Source organism: Mastigoproctus giganteus, chromosome 13 (genome assembly GCF_048544385.1).
Source record: "Mastigoproctus giganteus isolate SK-2022 chromosome 13, ASM4854438v1, whole genome shotgun sequence".
NCBI classification, from domain to species: domain Eukaryota; kingdom Metazoa; phylum Arthropoda; class Arachnida; order Uropygi; family Thelyphonidae; genus Mastigoproctus; species Mastigoproctus giganteus.
In genome coordinates, this window is record NC_143587.1 from 16,932,161 (window position 1) to 16,959,801 (window position 27,641).

At 34.6% G+C, this 27,641-nt stretch overlaps 1 protein-coding gene across 1 annotated transcript in view; it reads left to right on the top strand.

Annotated features, from left to right (window-relative positions):
- The window catches only part of LOC150075807 (cyclin-dependent kinase 14-like), a 258,765-nt gene extending 242,089 nt beyond the window's left edge, over nucleotides 1-16,676 (top strand). Inside the window, exons 16-18 of the mRNA XM_090387155.1 lie at nucleotides 4,788-4,878; nucleotides 9,579-9,699; nucleotides 16,591-16,676. Coding sequence (XP_090243281.1) covers nucleotides 4,788-4,878; nucleotides 9,579-9,676 — 189 coding nt within the window. The 3' untranslated portion in view covers nucleotides 9,677-9,699; nucleotides 16,591-16,676. The remainder of the gene's footprint in view (nucleotides 1-4,787; nucleotides 4,879-9,578; nucleotides 9,700-16,590) is intronic.
- The last annotated feature ends 10,965 nt before the right edge of the window (nucleotides 16,677-27,641 follow it).

Below are 27,641 nucleotides of genomic sequence, written 5' to 3' on the forward strand. Positions count from 1 at the left end.
TGAGGCCTATTTTTTTTCTTGAAAAACCTAATATTCCCTTTGTCTTATGGTTTGAAGGTATACTAGGTACATATAGTGATATATTATCTCTAGAGAGAAATAATATATCACTGTGTATATTATCGAGAGAGAGAGAGAGAGAGAGAGAGAGAGAGAGGGGGGTCAGGATGTCCAGGTGACAAAAAGACTGGTTGCTGAATTAAACACTGAGTTAGCTGTGGACCAGGAGGCCTTAGCACCTTAGCACACAAAATATGTCACCATATTTTCTCTTTTTAGGATGACACAAATTTCATTTAATTTTATAAATACTTCATTTAGGACTTCAGCACTAAATGCCTCAATCACAACTGACTATTATCCAAATCTCCAGCTTCATTTTCTGTTTTCACGAATGTTCATATTAGTTGTAAAGAAGCAATTAATAAATCCAAATTTGATTTTGAAAGCCCAAGAGTAGAAAATTTGCCTCATCCAAGTGGGAGTCACGTCTTCCTTTCTCATACCAAAGCCATAAGCCACTTCTGTCCATCTATATGTCCATTGTTTTTTTTTTTTAATCCTTATCCTGATGTTTCTACTTGTCTTTTCCTAAAGATAAAGCTGTCTTATAAGCATCTAACTTTTCAGTGAAATCTATATCTCATACCATACCAAGCACACCCCACTCAAAGCTTCCCTTGATTTTCCAACACAGAGATATCACAAAAGTTCTGAACAATCTTGATGCCAAGGAATCTCTGTCGTGATGGTATTTTGTTACCTGTTCTTAAAACTTGTATAATGGAGTTGAGTTAACTGTTATGTGTCACATGTTTACACTCTCCAATTCCACTGGTGTTTTTCCTATCTATCTAGCTCTTTGGAAGGATGAAAACGTTTTGCTAATTATTCTCAGTCCTTTTCAAAGTTCTTGTTTATACTCCAGCATAACCACCAAGTTTTTACAATATCTCCTACCATACGAGAATTATACAGGAATTTTGCTAGCAGGGATAAGGAGGTGATTATTCCCTTGTATAAGGCAATGGTCAGGCCACACCTTTAGTATGCATACACAGATCTGCAGGCCTCATTTTAGTTCTTCTCACCAACAAGATTGGTGAGAAGAACAAAGGGTTGCTATTATCAAGAAAGGCTTAAGTTCTGCAAATTGCAGTGTTTGGAGACTAGGCACCTCAGAGGTGATCTCATTGAGGTGTATAAGGCCTTGAATGGTTTGAACAATCTCAATGCTGATGGGATTCTTCCTCTTGCTCAGATTATGCATCTGAAGGGGTATAAATTCAAATTGAAGAAAGACAGTTGTAGAATTGATGTGCAAAAATTTTCCTTTAGCTAGCAGGTGGTTGATTGGTTGCTGGAATAAACTTCCATCTGTCTCTTGTGGAAATTGATAGCTTAAATAAATTCAGGGAAAAACATGAATACAACCATTAATTGTATTTAGTAGTCATGGGCTTGAACCATCATTCACTCAAAGAGCTTGTGCTATTGCACTCTCATTCGTGACCATCAGCTCCATATATTGGAGAAATCCATCAACTTCCAAGTATTACATTGTCTCACAGACAACAGTAATTAATATGGATTTGATAAGTACTGATCCACTAATTAAATCCATATTGATGATTGTTGGTGTCTTGACTTATGTTACTCAGTGAATAAATCCATGAAAAAGTTCAGAAAAATTCAAGAAGTTACTACTTATATTCTTTTGGAATAACTATCCTTAAGTATTTCTAGAAAATTGCATTTTACAGAAATTAAAGTCCTGCATTATCAAATATCTTTTTTCTTCTTAGCCCTACATTGCATTTGTTAACGTTAAACTTCAGTTGCCGCTTCTGAGATGGGCTGAGAAGGGACAACTGAAGTTTAATATTGACAAATGCAAAGTACTGCATATGGGTAGAAGTAAACCCCAGAGAAACGTACAGAGTGTGTGGCACTACAGTCAGGGTGATAGAGAATGAAAAAGACTTACAGGTTAATTGTGCAGACAGACTACAAGAGCAAGTCATGGGGTCTTGACATGGTAATTATCCTGAATATCATTGACAATGATATTCAGGATAATTTTATTAGTAGGGAGAAGGAGGACCTTCTCCCTACTAATAAAAGGAGGACCTTCTCCCTACTAATAAGGCAATGGTCTGACCATGCCTTGAGTTCTGCATACAGGTTTGGAGGCCTCATTTTAGGATGGATGTAGAGTTGCTAGAATGAGTACAGAGAGGGGGCAACAAGGTTGGTGAGGAGAACAAAGGAAAGCTTAAATTCTGCAAATGCAGTGTCTGGAGACTAGGCACCTGTGAGGTGATCTGATTGAGATGTGTAAAGCCTTGAATGGGTTGAGCAGGCTCAATGCTAATGGGATTCTTCCTCTTGCTCAGATTACAAACCTGAGGGGGCATAAATTCAAATTGAGGAAAGGACAGTTGTAGAATAGATTATCAGAAATTTGCCTTTAGTTAGTGGGTGGTTGATTGCTGGAACAAACTTCCATCTGTTGTTGTGGAATTTGATGGCTTAAATAAATCAAGGAAGAACTGGACAAACTTTTAGAGAGAATTGTTGTGTGAAATGGAATTTTTTTTTGGCTGATATATAAGTTTGCTTTCTTGCATCATATGCCTCTGCTAATGCTAAAGAAGACAAGTTTTTAAATCTTGCTACAGATGAGAGGCGCTAGGTTTCATTAATTCTTGCTAGTACAATCATATTATAATCAATATCTCATTCTTTGTGGATTGTTGCACATCTGAATTCTGTTCACTTTACTTGAACATAACCTTAGACTAAATAAAGTTGTTGGTCTATTTCTGAACCTCCAATTGTTAGCAATTGCTTGTCTTTGTGAAAATCAATATGTTCTTACAGTGAGTTTGTTTGTAAGGTAAAATATTTGCCAAAAGTTCGGAGGAAAACCTTGTACCTATACTTGAAGTCAACTAACTTTGTATTGCTTTAAAAAGGCATCTTTAAATTTCGAGCTGGTCACACCAAAATCTGTATGTAATATTTTTAACAGGCCTTATTACTAGTAGATCTCCTTTTTTAATTAAAAAATAAATAAATAAAAATTTGCTCTAAACTTGTCCACAGTGGAATCTTTCACATGTTCCTACCTTCTACAATTGAAACCATTTTCCATCCCAGTAGCAAGTGATGTCACACTGGGGGCATAAACTGACAATACTATTAATAAATGCAGAAAATATTAAGTCACTCAAATTATATAATGACACTTTTAAATTATCTTGTTTTATCTTTAAAAACTGTCTTCCATTATTTCCCCAATAGGTGTTCCACTCTGATTGGTTCAGATTATATTTTGGGAAACATATTTTTTAAAAGTTATTGGAATGTAATTCAGTAGTCATTGAGCTATTATGAAGCATTTGAATTCTGTGTATGTATACATAGTACGGCCATAAATACTGTCGTGTGTTTCTGCATGTAGCCACAAAATAAAAAGACACAGTAACTCAAAACTCTGTGTTCATCCTTGAACATCCAACAAATGAAGCAACACAACACTCTTTCAAAATGCTTCCCCCCTTGTTTTTTTACACAAGACTTCAAACGTTCCAGCCATTCATCAATAGAAGTATGCACAACATTCAGTAGGAAATTGGCCACAGGCTCTCTAATGTGGCATGCCTTTTACCACAGACCATCCCTTCCAAAATAGCCCACAAACAGTAATCAAGTGGATTAAGATCTGGGTTGGAGGGAAGCCATTCGTCATGATTGAACTCTGGCACATTCTCAGTCAGCCATGTTTGGGTGATCTTTGCCTTGTGGGCAGGCACTGAGTCCTGTTGGAAGATACAGTGCTGACTATTGAAGAGAGTCTGATTGAGGGGTCTCACTTGCAGCTCCAGAATATCATTCAGGTCCACCCTTGCACTGGTTTTCACCCCCTGAATGCAAAAATGCATCTTTGTTACACCTTCATAGGAAACTCCCCACCAAACCATCACTGATGCTGGATGGTGACCCCGTTAAACAGCCTGACATGCCTCTGCAGAGCTATGGGCATACACCTTGCCATTTTGACAATTGTAACTCTCCTCAATAGCAAAAATCTTCATCTGTGAAGAGTATCTGTTGATGCTTACCATTCGTGTACTGATGCTGCAGTGCCTCTGATCTTTTGTGCTTTCTTTCCATCAGAGTTGGAGTTAGGAACCGTCCTGTTCTCCTGCAGTAGGCACTCATCCCTAGATCACTTTTGATTATGCGTGACATTGATCGTGGTGATATTCCCATTTCTCTGGACATGTTTTTGTACGGGATTCGTACGAATTCTGTTCTCCACAGTCTTGATAGCTGCAGGGGTCCTCTGTTCTTGGGTGGCTGGACTGGGGCCTGTCATCAATTCTCTGTTGTTTATTGTACCTATCAATTGCCCTGTAGACAAATCTTCGGCATATTCCAAGTGGTTTCAGAAGTTTGAAAATTGTACATGTATCTTGTCCTGTCTTATGAAGACCTATGACAGTAGTCCTGTTTTCTTTATCTCCCCATTCCATTTTTACTGGCATCCTTTACTGGTTGATGATACCTGTTAAAGAAAACCATATATTAGCATTACACATGATGCAAAACCCACAGCTCTGTGATATCATTTTCTATTTTTACCGGAGTCTTACTTTTTTGTGACAGTATTTATGGCAGTACTGTGTATTTATTTTAAAAAATGCATTTTGAATTTAGGTAATTTTTTTAACAAAATTATTAGCATATGTTCATTAACTTTTTTCACTCTGTTCTATTAGCTTCATCCTGATGAGAGGATCTCAGCTTCAGAAGCTCTACATCATAAATATTTCCTGGAATTACCTTCAAAGGTATATGATCTACCCGAACGTAAGTTATGAATCAATCTTATGAAGTTAAAAATAATAATAAATATTGTAATACGCTTTTTCACATAATTGTGCACATTGATTAAGTGGATGCATAACTTCCAAATTTTGATTTTGGAAAACCTGTAGATCAAGTAAGCAAGAGATTTTTAAAATCCAGACTTTGGACTTGACATTAAATTTTGCTGACAAAACAAGCATTTTATATTAAAATACAGCCAAGGGATCATTTACCAGCACAGTATTCTTTCAAACATTACCTTATCTACAATTTTTCTGTTGTTGGATTCCTGTATGAACTGTCTGCTAGAAATCAACATATTATGACTGCTTAACGAAAGATACTGTTTCACCAGAAAGAGAAGGTTTGAAATGGATTTCCCCCCCCCCCCCTCTGTCTCTCACCTGGCTGGCTGAATATCCTGTCATATTCAGCATTGTTCTGAGAAGTTTCCAAAATGCCAAGTATGGCCTGAGATAATTTGTATCAAGCTTTCTTGTGCACTTATCTCCAACCAAGAACCTCTGTACATCAGTGTGAGCATGTCTAGACTCACACTGAAATTGACAAAATTAATACTAGAAAACATCTGCTGTTTCACATATTTCTTTATGGTTTTTTTTATGAAAATCCCAAAAGTGAAAGATAATAGATCCTATAATACTTTAGTACCTTGCATGGATTGAAGGTTGAGAAGGTGAGAGAAGATATTTGTTGACATTAGACCTGAATTCTGTAGATCGTAATATCAAGGTAATATGTATGAAAGAAGATTGTTCGAGAAAATTGAAGTTTAAGGGATAAATGAGAAAGAAGAAAAGTTGATTTTGATTCTGTAGGCTTGAAGTTGGACAGGAAATGGATGCTGACTGGAAATGGTTGTTTGGGGTTTTTTTTGGAAGAGAGAGAGGGAATTATAGAAGCCAGTTGAGAAGAACAATGCCCACAGAAGCTAAAGAAAAGGCATGCAGTAGAAACAACACCTGTGAGATAGGAAGTGGAGAGACTTTGTAAGAGATGAGTCATTAATTAACCTAATTGCCTTCTTTTGAATGGAGTCTAAAAGTCTGAGAGAGGTTTAGGGGCACACCCCAGATATGGGAATAATGGATTTCTCCATTACGTTAGAAAGATTAGAGGTAAGTGCAATGGGGTGATAATTAGATGGGAAGGATTTGTCACCCTTTTTAGGAACTTGTTGCAGAACATGAGCAATGGTGCCTCGTAGCCAGGTGGGCAGGAGCAGCAGTGCGTAGCATACGCTTCTTGATTAGACCAGGTTCGAGTCCGTGACCACCAAATACGGAGGATGCGGAAAGGTCAGGGAGTGACCACCGCATATCCCCGGAGCAATATGGCCTTAGTTGCTAATGCTCCTAAAAAACCAAATAACAAACAGATGACATGAGCAAATTTCCAAGCAGAAGAGATTCCAAACTAAAAACGCCAATGGAATAAGAAAGTGTAAAAAGGTGTCACAGAACAAGAGAGTAAGTTCAGAAGCACAGGTTTTGAGAACAAGTGGAGAAATACCATCTGGACCTGGAGCTTTCTTGGTATCAAGATCGTTCATAATTCTTCTGACATTCTTTCAATGGAAGACCACAGCAGGCATTGAGTGGAGCGTATTGGGAATTATAGGAAGTGGTTTACCAAGATCTTCAATACAAGAGTTAGAAGAAAAGTAGGATGCAAGTAAGTTGACTTTATCTTTATCTGAGGTGGCAACAAAACCATCAGGTTTTAACAGAGGTGGGAGTACAATGCTTGCTAAATTACTCAATAACTAAGATCAATATCACATGGTTCTCTTCCTACATTACATTCAAAATGCCATAAGCCAACCACTACCTGTGCAGTAGCACAGGTAGGATGGGCAGAAGTTGTGGCCAATGATATTGAGAAGTACTGGAAACTTATCCATGAAAAAAATTCCAGTTTGAAAATGGTGCACAGCCAATTGAGCTGCACTCTCACTGGGAACTTGTATGCACCATGCAATCACATGGAGAAATAAAGCAGCAAACAAAAGAACAAAATTTTGTCTGCTTGTTCTAGACAATGACTAAGTCAGGAACATCCTTCTGGTTCTATCCAGTTTGTTAATCTACTTTCAGAATGGAAGTGAAAATTTTAAAAACTGTTGTTAAAATAAATTTATACATAACTTTTTTTTTTTTTTTTACATCTTTTTGTACTTTTCAATTTAGTAATCTGAAAAGTGCTCATATAACTTTTCTCGCTATTTATAACCTATTCTTTAAATACTTGCCTGAAGTTGGTTGCCAGTGTTCTACCGGTCTTATTAAACATTTATCCAAAGATTAATGTTTAATGCCAACATGTGCACTCAAGCTTTGATTTATTTTTATCTGCATGTCTCCACTTGTCTCCAAATCCCTTCTCTGCAAATAGAAGAAATCTATTTGCAGAGAAAGAATTCATTTGAACAAAGGTAATTCAAGGGTTCTCCAGTATTATTGAGAATATGTTAAGGGTTGAGGGGAAGTGCTAGTTGGGGGAAGATAATATAGACGAGCATTTATCTGATGATATGGGTCAAAGTAATGCTTGCACACTCAGACTTCCTTGTTTGTTCCTGCAGTCATTGACATGTGCAATTTCTGTATGAAAACCATAAAAAAATCACTTCACAAACTATTATAGTTAAAATTTGACTACATTTAGGAAGGTAGAAAAAATTTTCAGATTTTTTTAATCATTGATTAATAGTTAACATGGGAATGTTATTTTTGAGGGCACTTGTCAGATGACCTGCCACCACCTATGGATTAACCTGGTGGCAGTGGTGCATGGCTTTACAAGTCCACCTGAAAAATATCTGTTTTGTGTTAATTGCCAGTTCAAAAAAACTTCCTACAAAGTTTTATTTTATACTTTTGGAAGTGGATACAATTTGGAGTTTATGCAGAATTAAGTGAAATTTTCAAAATGTAATAATATACATGTATGTGAATTTTTGCCCTTTTAATGGTTTTATGAACTTGCAAAAGGAAGTCACTAATAGCTTCATGTTTATATTTGATATTTGTCTTTTCCAACAGAATTAATAAAATTTGATTTTTTGAAAATAAGTTTAAAAAAACAATGCTTTTAAATTTTTCATTTAAAAAAAATTTCATTTAATAAGTATTTCAGTTCATAGGAAAAGCAAGCATTAGTATCCTGGAAGAAAGAGTTTTTTTAATAAACAAACTTTTTTTTCAGAAATGAAAATGAAATAGGTGGGCCTGTCAGGCTTCGCACTGCCGTTACAATTTGGAGTACCATCTGCTGCTGCTGAAGTAAACTCCACTCCAGCAGCAGATGGAGTAGTTTACTCCATATGGCTTTTTCACTTGAAACTAAATTAGATGGCACTCGGCAGCTCCATTTGTACCCGTGTGCTACTATAACTGCCTTTAAAACATTAGCATAGTTAATATTTTGTGTACTTATTTTGTGGTGTTCATTATTTAATATAAAATAGAATATCTGTCATTGTGTAGATGGAATTATAGGTCTGAACAGATTCTTAAAGTAACGCGAGATAGTGTTTTGAGTATGATCATCCAAATATGAAATATAAATCTTTATTAACATACTGTATGATTCTAAGAGCCTATGTGATGAATTAATTATTGTTGAATAAAACTAATTAAACTATGATTGTTATCGTGAATTTTTTTGTGTAAAAAGTATGACAATACTTTGTAAGTAAGTTAAACTCCCACAGAATAGAACTAATTAATAATTCGTAAAATTTGTGGATTCCTTATTGAATCGTTTTCATCAGACCTTATTGGGAAAGATTTGGGAGCCATTCCTAACTTTACAGGTTACTTAATACTTGTAGACAGGGGCAGATCTAAGCATTGCTAATAGGGCTTGAGCCCTTGGCCTCCCCTCAAGTCCTGGATCCCCAAATAACTAACTTGTATTTCTTTGTGTTAGGGTATTGTCATTAATTTGCAAAACGTTTTTTTTTATTATTATTTACAGTACATACAGACACTCTTCTTGACATTCTAATTTTAAATGATTATTGTTTATTATGGCCTTAAAGCAGTCTTTCAACCAAAATCTACAAATTGCAAGTTTGTCATCATTAGAATGTTATTGGTAGTGGATACCGCACTTGCTCTGACATGACCCTGGTAGAACCATGCTCCCACTTTTCATACTCTGACAATGTTTGAACAAATTCCTAAAATGTGTTCCTAAAATATTATGTATCGACACTGTGATTGTTATCTTTACCAACAAGAACAAATAGAATATTAGTGGAGTATTCAGAAAGTGACCACATTGATTTAACTGATTGTGCCATGCACATTATACCATTACCTAAAAGGGGCTCACTAAGAATGCCAGCTCTGGGCCCTCAAGAACCTAGATCTGCCCCAGCCTATAGAAAGTACTTATATAATGTTAATACTTTATACACAATAAGAGTTGTTATGAACATCCAGGTTTTGCCCTTCTCTCAACACATTAAAATTAACTTGGTTCTGTTTTAATTGCTTGACTTGTCAAAATAAAACCAAAATGAAAAATATATTATTCCTTTTATTAGTAGAAAATCTACCATTATTTTAAATTTTGGTTTGCATTAAAAATACAGAGAGTTCCTAATGAATAGCTTAACTGATACACAATTTTTATTCTATATTCTTAACTAGTTTGAATTATTGTTACAGAGGCTTCAGTATTTAATGTTCCTGGATGCAAGTTGTATCGTGAGGCTTGCAATCATCCAATGTCTGTGATTAAGGCAGCAGCCAAGCTGCGCCGTTGAAACTGGTCAGTTTCTGTGATAGGGTGAGTAATACTGTAGGGAATTTTTCAACTATTGTTTCAGCAATAGCAAAAGACAGCAATGGTATAGGTCTGGAAATTTTAGTGTCCTTTAGTTATTTTTGTACATTAAGTTCAAAAATGAATTCCATTTTTCTACTTTGCATACAAATTTTGAATAAAAAAACCAAAAATATTGCATTTTTTATTATTAGAAGTTTGGTGACCAGTGGTCACTAATTTTTCTTGTAGGAACATGAACAAAGAGCACGGTCAAAAGTGTTGAGAATTCACAGCACAAGTTGGTGTGTGTGCGTGTGCGTCTATGTAAGTGGACAGAAGACTACTAGGAATTGTAATTTTCAGTACTGTTTTACTTTGTATAGCTCAACCCAAGTAAAACAGTGTTTATGAATTTTTATTGTGCCTTAGGGCAACAAATTTTGATAGCTTTTTTGTTTTAAAAAAAGCTAAGGGGGTAAAATTACAGAATTTGTTAAAAAGGCATATTGTGCATATTTTGAGATGAAACTTTGCAATCAAATAAATGATGTCTCTACACAAAGTTTTTTTATACTTGCATTGAACAGTTGAGGAAATTGGATCAAGGTAAGAAAAGTCTCTACCTTTTGCTGTTCCCTTGGTTTATCATGAAAAGATATGAAAAAAGATATGAAAATGATTGCTATTTTGCTTACTAAAGTGCAAAACTATAACACTAAAAATAAAAAGGATATTCCATATCCAAATTTCTCATCTGTTATGTGATTCATTGAACATAGACCCAATACATGCCTATACCTGCTCACACTGCTCCAACAAAATCCGACCTCAGCAAATGCATCTATCCCGAACAGACCCTCAATTACTAGGAACTGCAAACATCATGCTCACATAACACCAGAAATTCCTCATCTGATGATCATCACCCTGACACTTCCAGTTTCGCAGGCATCGCCCACATTCCATTTTACCCTACATTATCACAAGGCATATCCAGAATCTTATGTAGCTATAACATCCGCACCAATACCATCTCTGAAGCTGTGCGGGATCATTTACTGCATAGACCATCTGAGGGGACCACCACATCACCATGACTAGAGCAGACTTTGTCCACTCAGTGTTAGCTGCACACTGTTGGTAGGAGGGAAATGAAATCACACCCAATGACACTAAAATCATAAGCTTTTCATGTAATTTAAATATCCGCCATTGCTTAGAATTGGCACATCAGTGCCACTGAAACTACACTCAAAATAGGCTGAGCCCACATACACCCCATCTTTGAGCCTCTCATACTTTAGAGGTCGGCAGTCACCTACCTCAACCCTCTCCTTCCTCCCTCAATAGGGAGGAGGGAGAGGGTTGAGGTTGAATAGTATTTCAACAATACTATTCTGATAGTATTGTTAAATATTTTCAGTAAATTTCAAAAATGAGAACGTAAGATGAACTTAAAGGTTCATTTCTTGCATTCCTTTGATACAGGATGAAACAAGATACAGGGTGAGCAATTCCACAAAAATAAATATAAAGGAGATGGTAAATCAGAATGTACACATGATTGCAGGTTACTGTTAGTCTGAAAAGGGAAATATCTAGTGTAGTGCATAAAAGAGAAATCATAAAAAATTTGAGACATAAGACCTAGAATTTATTGTAAGAAATCTTACTGAGAGCTGTATTGAGCATTACAGCTCTGGTTCATACTATCTAATTGTAAGAAATCTGATGAATCTGCTTCTGAATTTAATATTCTTCTATTTTCTTAACTTTAACTGAATTTTGTCCATTTTATTATAAAGTACACTAATTGTTAGTTGGATTAATTAAATAATATTTAAAAAATGATTATTTAATAATTGTAGAAAATCCTTACACAATACAAAAAAAAAAAAAAAAAAAAAAAAAAAAATGGTTAGCAATTTTGACATCTGAAATCAGTTATGAACTGAATCAGTTCATTGATTTATAGTACTGTATAATATATATCGTATATATGGTGTGATATTTTTTTTTTATATGTTAATTATTAACATATAACACACTTAATTATAATTTATTGTGTAAAAATCATATTAGCAGGCCTGACCAACCCAAATCGTTCTGCAGGCCTTGACGAAGTACAATTTTCTGCAGGCCACATAAAATAAAATGATCTTTTAAAAATAAAAAAATCAGATGCAATCAAAATTTATTTTATTCATTCATTTTTATTATATATCTACATCAATGAGATATTTGCTTTTCTTTGCGATCACTCAATTTTTTAAAATCTACTTCGATATTGGTAGTTGTACATTTTAATTGATTTTTCCAGATTTTCATCTGTTATTGAAGCTCTATTTACTTTTAATAAATTTCATTTTTGAAAAAAAGTTTCACAAACATGTGGATCCGAAGGTGCTCACAATTTTTTGTGCAAAAAATCTTAATTTGGGATACTTTTTTGCTGTCATATACGTGTTGTAAAAGTTGATTTTTGATGTCATGGCATGAATGTGTTTTAATTCATTGTTGCACTGTAAACCAATACCAATTGCTTCCATTTGCAGAGTTTCCAGTTCGAAGAAGGGAACGAGTGGTGGGGATTCAGGGAAGTAAAGCTGGTCTAGTATTATATTTATCGTGCCTAATGTAGCTAGTGAATGATTTCCCACTGATGTAGTCAGTAGTATAAAAATCATGTGGTGGGCCACAAAATATGTGGCAGGCCGCAGGTTGGCCAGTCCTGATATTACAGTGGGTGCTGCTTTTTGATTACTTCAGGACACTGTTTAATTAGCTATTAATTATTAGATATTAATAATAATTAATGAAACAAGAATGCAGCTGTTTGGTGCTGTTTATTGATGCAGAAAGGAATTGTGGACAGAAAGAAAACATTAAAAATAAGCAATATAAAATACTTTAATTTGGTTGTCCACTATTTCTTCAAGAAAGTCAAAGAAAAATATAAATGTCATAATGTTTTAAGGAAATCCATATAAAAATAAATAAAAATATATTAAAATTACAATTAGAAGAGGGTAAATGTGCTAATGACAAACAGTTCGATCGGTAGGAGCAGCCCAGATGAAAGTTTGTTCCAACGAACAGCCACCCACTGGTTGAAGGCAAACTTCTGCTCATCTTTCCTGCAACCATCCTTTTTTGATTTGAATTTATGCCTTGCTCATGCCTGCAGTCTAAAAAGAGGAAGAATGCCATTGGCATTGAGCTTGAACTGAATCAAATCCATTCAAATTCTTAAATACCTTAATTATATCACCTTTCAGTTGTCTAGGCTCCAGATACTGCAATTTGCAGAAATGAAGCCTTTCTTGATAAGACCACCCTTTTGTTCCCTTCATCAAACTCTTTGCCCTTTTCTGCATCTGTTCTATCAGACTACAACCTTCCTAATTTGCCTTGTACAATGGGATAATCACCTCTTTGCTAGCAAAGTTCCTGTATATCATTGACAAAACCCCATGAGCTGTCCTGGCAGTCTGCTTTGCTTAGAGAACTTTATATCTGACTGCACAATTATTACTCCCAGATCTTTCATTTTCCACTACCCTGAGTGTAGCACGACACAGTTGGTACCACTGCTACCCATATGAAGTACCTTGCATTTGTCAAGTGTTAAACTTCAACTGCCATTTCTCAGCTCATTTTCCTAATTTTAGATCTTGTTTCAGTAGCATACACTGATTACTTTCGTTAACCACCCTGCCAACCTTAGTATCATCTGCAGACTTAGACATTAAGCCTGATATACCTTCATCGATATCACTGATAAATATAGAAAAAACAATGGGGCCCAGAACTGGGCCCTGGGGGACTCCACTAGTAACAAAAAATAATTTGATATCAAAAGCTGTCCTGAAATCCAACATATGATATCAGATTATTTTTTGTGAATTGAGGATACATTTGCACATCTCCAGTCCATAGGGACCTTCCCTGAATCCAAAGATAATCTTATAATTATGACTAAGGGTTTGTTTACCTCCATTGCTGCCTCCCTTAATATAACTGGATAGATCCCATCCACTCCAGGTACCTTTTTCACATTAGGCTTCAACAATTTTTCTTCCACTTTCCTCTCAGTTACAGATACAGTACTTTTTTTCTTTCATGGAGTAATGACACCAGCATCATGCGAACTCAACGTGCAATGTGTCAGAGTTCAAGAACAAAACAGGATGTTATGTAATCACTTCCACTGCACATGGGTAAACCATAATAAGGCAGAAGTGATAGTGAAATCCAAAGTTCTGATTACAATAAATGTTTTTGATATGTATAACATTATACGAATGAGAACATTATCCATGATCAAGATAGTCCACTACAGTATATTTGTGTTCTACATTATTTGAATTCTTTATTCAATTCTATATATTCAATTTTGTTTTGAATATAAACATTTTTATAAGTTTCTTTTTGTCATGTTATGTCCCATTACCATCTAAATGCTGTATCTTTAATATATGTTAATAAATTTGCTTGTTTTTATGAAGACTTGAAAATAGTTACATACCATTATGTTCTGTAGTTTGGAATATAGAATATAATATAAGGACACCTTCTATTACTGAGGTTTTACTCTGTGTATGGTGGAAATAATGGGTCACAATTCTTTCTTGGATGTTTTGTTGTGAATCTAAGATCCCTCCCCCCCCCAATATATAGCAATAACACCTATTGACGGGATTACATGAATATTTGCAGATTAGGTGTCTTACTGTTGTTCTGGTGATGAAAATTTTCAGCAAGATAGTGTACCATGCTACCAGTTGGAAATACAGGGTGCCTGTAAAGTTCCTGTGTGGTTTTTCATGGATGTTGCAGACAGATGAATGCAACCATAACCATGCAGTTTGCTGTAATTTGTAGTAAATCTTTCAAAGTGTCATTGTTTACCCTAATATACCTCAATGGGGGACACCTTAGTGGCACAGAGTATAACCAGCAAATAATCAATGTCCTTCTATGTACATTGCAGCATAGTATCATCTATCACCACAGTAGCATTCATGATATGAATCTTTAGATCAGTGTTTCCCAAACTTTTTTAGTCACGGAACACTTTTCATCTCACAAGATATTCACGGAACACTTACAAGACGCAAGTTTAGCAGGAGCCAAAGAATAATATTTTATTACATAAAACGCACTGCATCAGGAGCATCTTTATTTCCAACACATGTAAAGCTTAAATTCAAATAACTGTCATTATACTTTCGTTTTGATCTTTTATTAGTTAGTTCCTATTTTTTCACTTTGGATTTTTGTGGAACAAAAGGTTGCAATTGTTCATCCTCACTTTGAAGTGTGACAATATTGTGTTCGTTTTCATTGACCACAGTTGCACTACTAGAAGTACTTTGCTTCTCGTTTTAAAGTTCCTTTTTTCAACCACAAATCCATGGTCATTTATTTTAATAATATTTCAAAATACTAATAATTATCAAAAAAAATTATTCAAGGAAGTGAGTTTAGTTGTGATATCGGTTCGCTTTCCCCTCTCCTTCAACCCGTGTACTCCAGGCTAAATCGCATATGAATGGCATACTAGATCACCACATTGCTACTTTTCGTAGGTGTTATTACCTCTACACGTACTTCTCTATGCAAAGCCTGCCAGAATAAAGTGTTTCTCGATCTATTTGATTATTAGTCTATGCCAGTATATTAATAACTGAAAAAAAATTATGTTAAATATTATAATGATACAAAAAGTGGTGTACACTACAAATATGCAAAATTTATTTTTTTAAATTATTAATTACGATTTTTTGTAAAACACTTGTTCATATCTCACGGAACATGATTTGAGAAACTGCTTTAGATCAGTCCTGGTGAGCGTAGCAATGATACACCATGTCTTAAACAACATTGTCTATCAGTGAAGAAATCTGCACATGAAGAAATAAAAGAGGGATTGTGTCTAGGGAGTGGAGTCCCCAGATACACTCCCTCTTTGCCAGTCTGTCTTCCCAGAAATTCATTTTTGAGATTTCTTTTTTTGCTAAACCCTCCCTAGGGGGGTGGGATGCCATCTTATTGGATTGTGTGGTTGTAGGTACTGAATTTGATGCTGTGCATAATGTTGTTGGAGTGAGAGTTAATGGTGCAAGGGCAACAGTGGCCAAATTGCACTTACATAAGGCACCTCCGTAGCCAGGTGGGCAGGAGCAGCAGTGCGTAGCACACGCTTCTTGATTAGATCGGGGTTCGAGCTCGTGCCCACCAAATACGGAGGATGCGGAAAGGTTAGTGAATGACCACTGCATATCCCCGGAGCAATATGGCCTTAGTTGCTAATGCTCCTAAAAACCAAACAAACAAGCACTTACATAAAGTTGAATCTTTTGTATCTCAGTAATGGATGAATTGGCAGAAATGGGTTAATCCTTTGGCCATACTGCTTCCCAGACAGTTTCTCTTGACTTGATGTGGGTATATGTTTAAGGCACAATTTATCATATTACAGCCATCAGGATTGATGACTGAAAGACCTGTATCATGAATGCCACTGTAATGCTAGATGCTGCTATAATGCAAGAAATTGATTATTAGTTGAATTTACGCCTACATTGTGGTATACTAAGGTAGCAATAAAACTCCATGTGTACTGCAGTCTCGTGGTATCCTCGTGTTTTACAACATAGATAATATTCTTGTATTGTCTATTTTGTGAACCTCCTCTGACCCAATGGTGCTATCCCAGGTATGAACAGAAAATTTATATATTTTATTTATTTAAAAAAAGTTAACTATTCCTGATCTCTGATTTGACTTATATTTATGCGTCTGTATCATATAATGTTGGAGTTTAAGAATTAATTTATGAAATACTGAGTTTTTATTAAATCTAAGCCTTTTCATCACCTTAACTTCTACTGAATGTTTTCATTGCAGATACTGAAACTTGTTCTGTGTATAGAAAGGAAGACATGAGCTATTGCATCAAAGTTGCTACTGTATTCTCAAATGCCAAAAGAACCTCACAGTACTTGAAGACTTGTGGGTCCACATCACATATGCAAAATAGAAATGAAAATGCATTAAAAAATTGTTTGCTTTTGAAAGGTGGATTTGAGAACATTTGGTGGATTAATGTTAAATGTTCCCTGTGATTTGTGTTCCTATGTATATTTGTTTTGCACTAAACCTTCTGGTGTGCACTCCGGACTTTTTGGGGGTCCATCATGGTATCCAGAACATTGACATATTTGCAATGAATTTTAATATTTTCACTTATGCATAGTGTAATGTTCTTATACATAAGTTAGTGCAACCCGTCAGTGCCTATTCCTATATACTTTTTCTTGTTGGAATAATGCAATATATGACTGTGTGAAAAATGTTTTCTGACTTAAGTTGCAAAAATGGAAGAATTCTCACATTTAGAGTAAGAATTTGTTAAAGCGCAGAAAAATAAATGTGATGGAGATAGCCAAACTTTTATAGTGAAAATAGTATAGTTCCCAACTAGTGTTGCTTTGGGGGTGGGGAGTGGGGAGGGAAGGACTAGCCTGTATTTGCTCTATAGTATCTTTTTTTTTTTCTTTTTTCTTTTTTTTTTTTTCATACCTCCATTTCAAAGTAGTCTAAATGGTGCATTTTAGTGTTACAAGTTAGTTTTGAATCATATTATATGTCATCCAAAATATGAAAGTTTCTTTTTTGAATTTGGTATAGCATTAATGTTGGGAAAAATTATTTTATTACAGATAATATTTATTTTCAGTACTAACTTTAGCTCACTGTATATACAAATTTGGAATTTTAGGTTTCGCTGGTTGCTAAATAGTTTGATTTCTAATGTTGGGTGTTTTGGTGCTATTATTTACTGAACATCCCAGTTATCTTTCCTACTTATTTATTGAAGAGTTGAGCAATAATTTTGAATGGTGTGTCAGTGTGTAAGTACTAGTGGGTTTCACCAAAACGCACAAGTGCTTATTCTTATATTGTATCTAAAAGTTAAATTTCAGTAGTACTTTTATATCATTAACATTCCTTTGTGTATTAACTGTTAATTTATTTATTGCTGTTAATTAGTATATTTGTCATTATGATGTTACCATCTATTTTTTTTATTTTCCTTTCCAAAAAAAAGAAAAGAAAAGCAAGTACGTGGGTATCTATATGACCTATTTTAAAGTGCTCATTTTTGGAACCAATGAAAAAAACTGCCTTCTGCATCTGTAGATAAATACAGTTTTAAATTGTTTGTTTTCACTTAGAAAATATGGTGGTGTTACCCCTCCATGATTAAAGTTATATACAGACCTATAAAGCAGAAGCATAACTACAAATTCTAAGCCCACCCAAGAAGATTTTTAAATTATGCCCCTCCCATGCTCTTTAACAACCGAAGGGCAACCATTGGGCCTCCTCTGATTTGACAGATTTGGTAGTATTTGTAGTTTTGCCACTGCTTTAGTGAAAAAATTGGTGATGTACATATAAAAGTATTTGCTAAAGAAATGTATCCTTTACGTTTGACAACATAAACTTTTAGCAAACATAAAGGATAGATTTTTCTTCTTGTTGGCATGATTTTGATCTTTAAATTTAGAGGTTAGAACTTTTTTGACAAAATCAAATTTTTAAGTCAAGCTGTTATTGAGATTTTATATCTTCACTGGTTTACTTGTGCAATGTGAATAACAAAATGAAGTTGCTCTTGTTGATAATTCTAAAAAGATTTAAGAAGGTTAGCATAATAAAGGCTTAATAAAGGTAATGATAGAAGGTGGACAAAATATTGGTAACATTTCATAGTTACATTAAGAATGAGATTAAAATTCAGATATATTGGTACAGTGGAACTCAGTTCAAAGAAACAGAATAAACAAAGTAGGGTAAACTTACGTTGAACAGAAAAGCTGTTTTTCACCCCTTGCTTTTGTTTTACTCTCTTAATGATGCAAACATTTCTTTTTTCAGAAAAAAAAAAAAAAAAAAAGTAGTCTAAAATTTGGCACAATATATATATATATGTTGTATTTATAAGTTGAGGAGGTATACTAAAATATAGTAATATGGTTTATGGAGTAGACACACTACATATTTTGGCCGAAGGAACCCACCGACCATAATGGATATATAAGTTAATTGAGAGGATGAGAGTAGAAAATGAGCTACCAAATGGGAATTGGAACTATGGAAAACATGGAAGGATATAGTTAAATAAAAAGTAGTACTTATTGCTGAAAACCCCTATGATCTCAATGTCTTCGTCAAGGGTCAACCACTGAAATCACAGGAAAGACAGCAAAAAGCATAACAGAGGCCCTACTGCTTGCTGTCTTCCCTATGGTTTTGATAGTTGACCCTTGATGAAGACATTAAAATCATGAGTTTTTCAGCAATAAGTACTTATTTTTATTTTTCTATATCTTTCAGTGTTTTCAATAGTTCTAATTCCCGTTTGGTAGTTCATTTCCTATTCTCATCCTCTCAATTAACTTATATAAATTTTAGGCAGAGACCTTCTTAGCTTTAGTATTAATGTACCATACCACTGCTACCCTTGAATTTGTTATTTATTTGTAATGCATAATGTGAGATACTTATAGTGGTAGCCTTGCAAACTGAGAAATTGGTGCTATTATGAAAAGGCTTATCTTTTCCTTACTCTTTGGTATTTAAAAAAAATGGACATAATTCCTGTTGTTTATAATAGTATTAATGCATGGATGATGAAGTATTCTTACTGATTTTATAAGTATCTGAAGGCTACCTCAGTATAATCTAAAGCATACCAAATCAAAAGATAAGTTATATGCAGATATTTTTTTTTTTTTTTTTTTTTGATTGCCATTAGTCCATGATAGTATAGTAGTTTCTAGACTGAAGTACTTGTTTAGAGAGAGAGAGTGAGATTTGAATCCCATTGGAGACTGAAGGAATTCTTGAAGGCCTCTTCAATTGGGGCTGTAATTAGTTAATCTGTCAAGTTATTCTAGGTTTTTCTGTCCACATAACATGCACATCAGCCGGTGATCACACTTGTAGACATGTGCACAGCATATAATATGCATAATATAATAACAACCTTAGATTCTGAAGTGGTATATAAATAATAATAGCAATAATAATGACTGTCATTGAATGCAATAAATTTCCAAATTAACATCCTGCAATCTCAGACGTTAGAATTAACATTGCTGCCTAAAAAAAAGTAAGCTGCAGCCATTATCATTCAGACTGTAGAACGGAAGTCTCCTCAACGATTCAGGTTGAAGGAAGTGAACCATAATCTGCCATGCTTGTCCAGCATGGATTGGCAGATTGACCATATTTAGCAGTTAGGGGGCTTGAACCTCTGTCTACTCAAAGAGCATATGCTATTGAACTCCTGCCCATGGCCACTTGGCTATGGAGGCTTTTTTTTTTTTTTTTTTTTTTTTGTTGCCTGCTATGGAATATTTACTGGTGCAACTTTTGAGCAATACAGAAAGCACACTTATAATATTGAAATGAGCAGACCAGTAATTAATTGTTAGAAAAACTGAGAGTTAAATATAACAGAATAAAATAATCCACTCATAGCAGTTTAATGTCTTATTTTATTTAAAATGGTAAAATGAAAATTCAGAGTTACATTCCCTATTATAAAGGGATGGCAAACATATAATGCTTGTTATAATCCTTGCTGCACTTCCCATTTGCAAAGTAAGATGTACTATGCTAATTGTCACCATGTTGCATTATGACAGTTTCCATGATCTTTTACATCCATACACCTTAATATCTATTCATGGTGCAGTTTACCCAGAGCTGACAAAAATGTGCATAGCACCTTGGATGAAAATCCTCTTTAAGTGGTGTCAGTGCTAAGAAGTGTTCCTAAGTGGAATTTGACTTGTCAGAACCCCAAGAAATTTTCCAGTTCATTTGCCCTTAATACTTGCTCTCAGCTCACCGCCCCCCCCCCCCACCCAATAGATTCATTGCTTCCAGCCACTTAAGTTTAGTGAATGAGTGAAAATGTCAACAGCTGTGATACTAGTTGGCAATCACTGGCATTTTTGTTTCTAGTAATGTTGGGCTAGGGCAGAATTTTCCACATTAGCCATTTGAAGAGTTTTTTTTTTTTTTACATAGTTGTTTTTACTTACTGTTTGTCTGTCAGCCTTCATACAGGGCCGGATTTCCCATTAGGCACAGTGCCTAGGGCTTATGAAGGAAGGAAAAGAAAAAAAAGTTTTTGAAAACCATTCCTCACATGATATTTCTTTGCAATTGACTAAGAGCTTCAATTCTATACGTATATGCTACTAGTGACTTTTCTCGAACTAGAAGAATCGAAGTGATGGTCGCTCCGTCAATTGAGGTGGATTATCATTTATTATAGTTGAAACTTGAGTCATTAATTGAGATGATTCGCAGTCAGAGTGTTAAAATAGAAAAAAAATTTGCTCCCCCCCCCCCGTACATTTCAGAATAAAAGTGCCTAGGGCCTATGAACACCAAAATCCAGCCCTGCCTTCATGTTTCATTCAGGTGTGCTGCCTAGATTGTGGGAGTTACTTGGATGAAACAGATGATTGACCGAAAATTTGAAAATGTGAATCAACTGTCCAAACTAATATCAAAAATTCTCTCTAGCCCAGCATTGCCAGTATAAAAAATGGCTAAAAGAGATGCAAATATGAGAATTTGAGCTACAGAGTAATGAGCATTGTGATAATGCCAAACTTATTACCTCCCTTATGTTGCATACAGAGTCATCTGGTAACAAGTGATATCAGATGAGTGCATAGTTGTGCTATAGAGCAGGGGTGGCCAACAAGTTGATTGCGGATTTAATTTCGGTCGATCACGACGAATTTTAAATATACAGTCATCCCTCGATTTGTACACCTTGTGCAATGAAATTTTTGAGATGGTAGACCACGGAACATTTTGAAGAAAAAAAAGTAGATCGCATCACAAATTAAGTTGGCCACTCCTACTATAGAGTATAAACCTTGCAGCTAATAAAAGGCATTAAAGAGCTGCCCAAACGTTCTCGTGTTTATGCAGATCATTCAAATATTTTTAATGTTTTTATTTTATTGGCCTTTTTCAGGTTTTAATTGCAGTACAGCATATAAATAAATAAATATTATCTTTATTGCAAGGCACACATGTACATGCCTGTTTATTAACACATATGCATTAATAAATAATTTATCTTTTGTATCTTGTCTTGCAATTTGACCAGCCCTGAAAGGTTTTTATTAGACCTGTTTTGATATAATTGTATTATTTTCTGTTTTAAACTGGATGTTAGAATGCATAGTTTATATAATGGAAGAAGCTAGTAAGTTCAAGTACTCTATGCTTAAAGTAATGACAATTTCATCAGTGTAACTAGCCCACGAGGTTAGTTTTCTGTGATGACTTTGGATTCAAAATGGATTATGAAAACATTTTGGAGAATTTGAGGATTATGGGTTCCTCATTCTTGGGACTTGTTGCTGGCATATGAATGTAAAAACTGTAATGCCTACTTTGGGATCTGTTACTTTGGATTTCATTTGCCATGATTTGATTTGATTTAATGTTCCGAGAAAATCCCAGACAAATTCCTGGAGAATCAAATTTTTATAAGACATTGTTTCTTAAAAACTTGGTCTATTTTATGTTTGAATACATAAACTGCTTGGCCTCTGTCCTCATGTGAAGACACAGGCCACATGAGGTGTCTTGAATACAGGTTGCCCTCGATTTACGTCGGGGTTAGGTTCCTGGGGGGGACTGGTGCAAATGGAACCCTTTATATAATGGAGTCAATCGGAAATCACAGGGTTAGGTTCCGGCACCAAAAATTTTACCTACCACTTTGCATTGATTGTTTTATTTTATTAGCATTCTTCATAGTTGTAGTAATAGTCAATGGAGGCATATTCATAGCCCTACACACATTACGGTGACTTTCACCAGATTCCATCCTCCAAATATTGCACTAGGATTCAATGAACTACTTTTACCAGACATGGAGCCTCTTTATTCTATTAAATTAAAAACTTTATAACACAATGGCAAAAACCGCACACAACTATCATTATTATTATATTTAATTTATTAATAGCACAATTATAAAAAAAATGCTAGCGTAATAAATTTCCAACACGTTGTGGTCAGTGATCGGCACTATTGCGAATTGGCACAAGTCGGACCAGTGGAAAACAAGGGCTATCTGTACTTCATATGGATAGTATTTATGGGATGTGGAAAATTTTTTTTTATATTAGTGGTTCTTATGTATTTCTCATCAAATTCTTAATTACTTCCAGTTTGCTTCTGCTGTAGTATGCAGTTCTTGAAATTTATGATTATACTGGTTTTCTGGAAGAACTGCCTCCTGCTTATAAGTCTGGCCATTGGATCAGAACTCTATTTTGAATAAATGCCTGTTAATTTTTACCTTTTCTCACTAGGCTAACTTCTGTTGCCTGACTTACAATGCTGCATAACTATATCAGCAATTTCTGTTAGGTAGAGAAATTCCAGCACTACTGCTGTTCATAGTCAATCGGGCATATTTAGTAGGACGTAAACAAACCCACCACTACTACAGTTGAATAATGCTTCTGAAAATAGTTACATAATAAATGATTTTATGTAGCTTTTGCCTAAGCGATATTAATTACCTAATTAGGAAATCAAGTTGATATAGCTGAGTTCCACTGTATATTAAGACCACTAACCACATTTCATTTCTGCTCACTCTCTCTCTCTCTCTCTCTCTCTCTCTCTCTCTCTCTCTCGCAGATAGTCATATTATGAATTTCAATCTCCCATAGCATTGCTTTTAGAATTAAGCTGTACATCTGAGACTCCTAAAATGACTTATTCACCAATTTAAGAAACATAAAGGTCTAGTTATAATCACCATACCAGGTTAATATATAACTACATTAATATCACCCTGGGTCACATCTGTTACAAGAGTTGTCTTTTCAGGCAAATTCTTGTATGCCATGAGTTATATCATACAGGTAACTTGTGAGATATAACATCCTCACAGGGAAAAAAATATTTTAATCTAAACTGAAGTGCTGGTAGAATGAGATCTACCACTTATTTATAGTTTTACAGATATAGTTACCTTGTAATGAATAATAAAAGTTTACTATTTGTAGTTTGTTTAGCTCTCACAGGACAGAATGTAAATATCCAAATTAGATCTGAAAATATATTAACTATATTTTTTTATATTATCTATAAACAAATTGTGAAAAGTTTGAAAATAAAGACTTAGGGGGAAAAAAGTTTGGCTTTTCCATTTGAAGTATTTTACAGACTGCACTTGCCTTTTGTTATCTTATTAAAACTACTTGTTAAGTATTGAAAGTTTTGTAACATATCTATTACAGGGTACTGGTGAATTTTGTGCAAATCTATGTAATAAGAACAAGTTAAAAGAATCTCGTTTCCTGTGATTAAGAAATAAAAAATGTATATAAGAGTAGGAGAAATGTAATTGCTGTAATGATATGACTGTTGTTTCTATATTGTGTAAGAGTTGAACTTTTCACAAACTGGAATATAATGCCCTGTGTTGGTGCCCTGTTCTCCTTCTAATGAACAAATGACCAATCTTCAATGACCTTTACAACTGACTGTAGCGATTTTAAATGTAGTTTCTATTTTCTGACCTGTTTACTACCTTCTTAGAATTGTAGATTTGCGTTCATCCATAGTTAAATCTTCACTCAATGTCACATTTTAACTCTTTTTATAAAAGTTTATTTTGTACAGGTGTATACTACAAGTTTTTGTATAGACCGTTCCTCTTGAAAGTGTTTTTATAGGTAATTTGAACTTCTTCAGGGAAATTTGCAGAGCGCTGTACTCCATATTTATTCTTCACGTCACATGGGCTGCTGATTTTGTGGATACAGATATGCATAAAGTTAGCGGCCCTTTTTATTCTTTTCCTTTGTTAAAATTTAACATTGAAGTTACAGTGCCCAGCTAAAATAAGCTGTTGTGACATTTGCAAACTGACTCAAGTTTATAATCGGTTTTAGAGCTGATGTATATAAAGTGTCTCAGAAGTTGCACTATAAGATTATAAAACTTCTTTATTTTAGATCTGGGGCTGGCCCAGTAAGTAAGGAGAAGAAAGGTGGCTGCCTCACTGTGTGTCACTTACAGTAGGCACTGTCCACTTAGTATTTAATTATAATTATTATATACAGGATCCATCAGAAACAGTTGACATTTTTATAATATACCAATTTTGTATTGAAAGAATATAGAATAAATTCATTTAAACATCTATTTTATACATTTGGACTCTTTCAAATTCTGAATAAATAAATGTCCCTTCCAACATTATACACTCTTGCATATATGTTGAGTGAAATTTGACATAACTTTGTAGAGCATTATATATAAAATATATTTTTTAAAAAGTGTGTACACACACACACACACACACACACACAAAGTCCAAAAAGTCTGGTTCCAGACTTTTCGGACCACCTGTATATTTGGACACCCTGTATATTTTTTTTTGTTTTGTCAATTTTTTAATCAATGGTGAAAATGCCATAATTGATTATTTCAATTTAGAACTCTTGATTATGCCCATCGCTTGTATTTTGTGGCTTGAAGTATCCCCATGAGAAAAAGTCAATGCTTCAAGATTGGAGTCAGCCATGGCAAACTCCAAAAGAGCTGGCATAGAAAGATTTTTTTGTAAAAGATTCCTCTCCCTTTCTCTCTGTATGAGATAATGAAAGGTTCTATGTTGATGGCATATCTTCTGTGTTGCTACTTTCTTCCAACTGTGGCTGGAACTCCCAAATCATATCACAGTAGTGTTCTTCATTGAGAACCTTCTTGACCACTTTTATTTTTAAAAAGTGAAGACCAATAATCTTAAAACTCAAAACAGCACTGCATGCAATCATTGCCACTTTATCCAGTGAATGAAGTGACAATTCCTGAACTTGACAATGATTATCATTAGCAATAATTTCTGGCATGAGCAGGCTGTCCTGAGGGTGCAAGGGGTGCACTGTACCCAGGTGTCAAGGTTCAAGGGGTGCCTGAAAACCTGAAACTTTGATTCACATGTGAAGAAAATTTTAAAGGAGGTGCCAAATTGGCACCCGGGCGCCACATACCCTAGGAATGCACCCTGAATTCTGGTTATTGACATCGCCATTCAAATGAAAATGTATTTCATCACTCATAAACAGTGCTTCTTTTTAAATTCAGGTGTTCTTCACTTAACTCCATAAAATGCATTTCAGAAATATAGTCAATTTGTTTTGTCATTTGCATTGAGTTCTTAAACAGCCATTTTTGTAAGAGAAACTTTTGTGCATGAAGGAAAGCCTCATAGGGACATGGGATTGCTTTAGACTTTGTTCCAAATTAACTGATCTCCTTAGGCTGTTTCATGATCTCACTAAAAGCAGACTCCTACTGTACATGCACTAGAGAGGAACACTAATAAAATGCCCATGTCTGATGAACCCTGCTTATGATGACTAACATATATCACGCATCAGTCAACAAAATGTATAGGCCCAGCCTTCTTTATATCTCTTCATTATCTAGATCTGAATAAAGTCTACAATGTGCACTTCTGAGACACATTGTAATTAATCTAGTTATAAGATTACTGTTTAAAATTACCGAAATTGAAACTTGTATCTTAAAAATATATCCCCAGTGCTTTCTGCTGGCAATTTCTTAATTATTTATTGTTAATTATTTTGTAAGATTTCTTGTGGGAGCTGTCTCTTATCTTTGTTGAGTAGTAAATGATCATAACTTTATCTCCAGAATTAAAAACATGTAGTGATTTAAAGGTTGTATTATAGCACATTATTTAATCAAGTTGTATTGCTTTTGGACATAACAATAGAAAGAAAGGGGACTTAAGATTGCCATTTGATTTTTGCATTCCCTTTGTGATAGCTGTAGTTGACTGCATTACAATGAATTTTTTTTTTTTTTTTCATGTACAGAAGGAAAGCATGTGAAAAAGGAAAAAAATATATGGATGAGGTGTAAATATCTTTCATTTGTTTGGAACACCTATTTTATATTTCTCCATAGTATGCCATGGTAAAGAAAGTTACATTTTTAGACTTGGTCTACAAAAATAATCAATTTTTAATATTAAAAGGGTAAAAGCTTTGGGTTATTTGAATATAGCTTGATAATTATCCATATTTATTGCAAATGAATTGGTTAATCATGCTGTAAACAATCTCCCATTTCAGTGTAAGAATAATGACAAGAAATACTGAGTCCCTAACCTTTTGAGAATATGGTTCCAGAAATGTTTTACCTTAGTGTATAGTGATTTAGTTAATAGCTAAATGAACTAACTAGTGCTGAAAAACAATATTAGAAAAGATTTGGGAAAATCATCTGCATTATCATAACATCAACAAAAAAAAAAAAAAAAAAGTTACCTTCCTCATGTAGTTCACCTATTTCTTTTTCTTTCAAGTATTTGTTCAGGCTGGCTTTTAAGATAAACTACCAAATCCTACAAGTGCAGATGGGGATTTATTCCAACAATTAGTCACCCTCTGATCAAAAGAAAATATTTGGACAGCTTTTCAATAATTATTTCATCTCAAATTTATTCCCCATTGTATATGTTAATCACTAAATGTGAAGAGGACCTCAGCCGTGATAACCTCATAGATACCTGGTTTCCAAACACTAACTCATCAGACGTCTCTCTGCAAAGAATCATAACCCCATGAGCTGTCCTAGTAGCCAGTGTATAATGTGCAGAGAATCTTTCATATAGGCTTGAAAATTGATGGTTTTAAATTTAATTTATAATTAATAAACCAAGTAATGTGGTACCGTGCTGACAATGGTAGAGAATGAAAAGGACCTGGGGGTAATTGTGCAGGCAGATATGAAGTTTTCTGAGCAGTGCAGACAGTCTTGCAAGGTCAAGACACCATGGACATATACAGGAA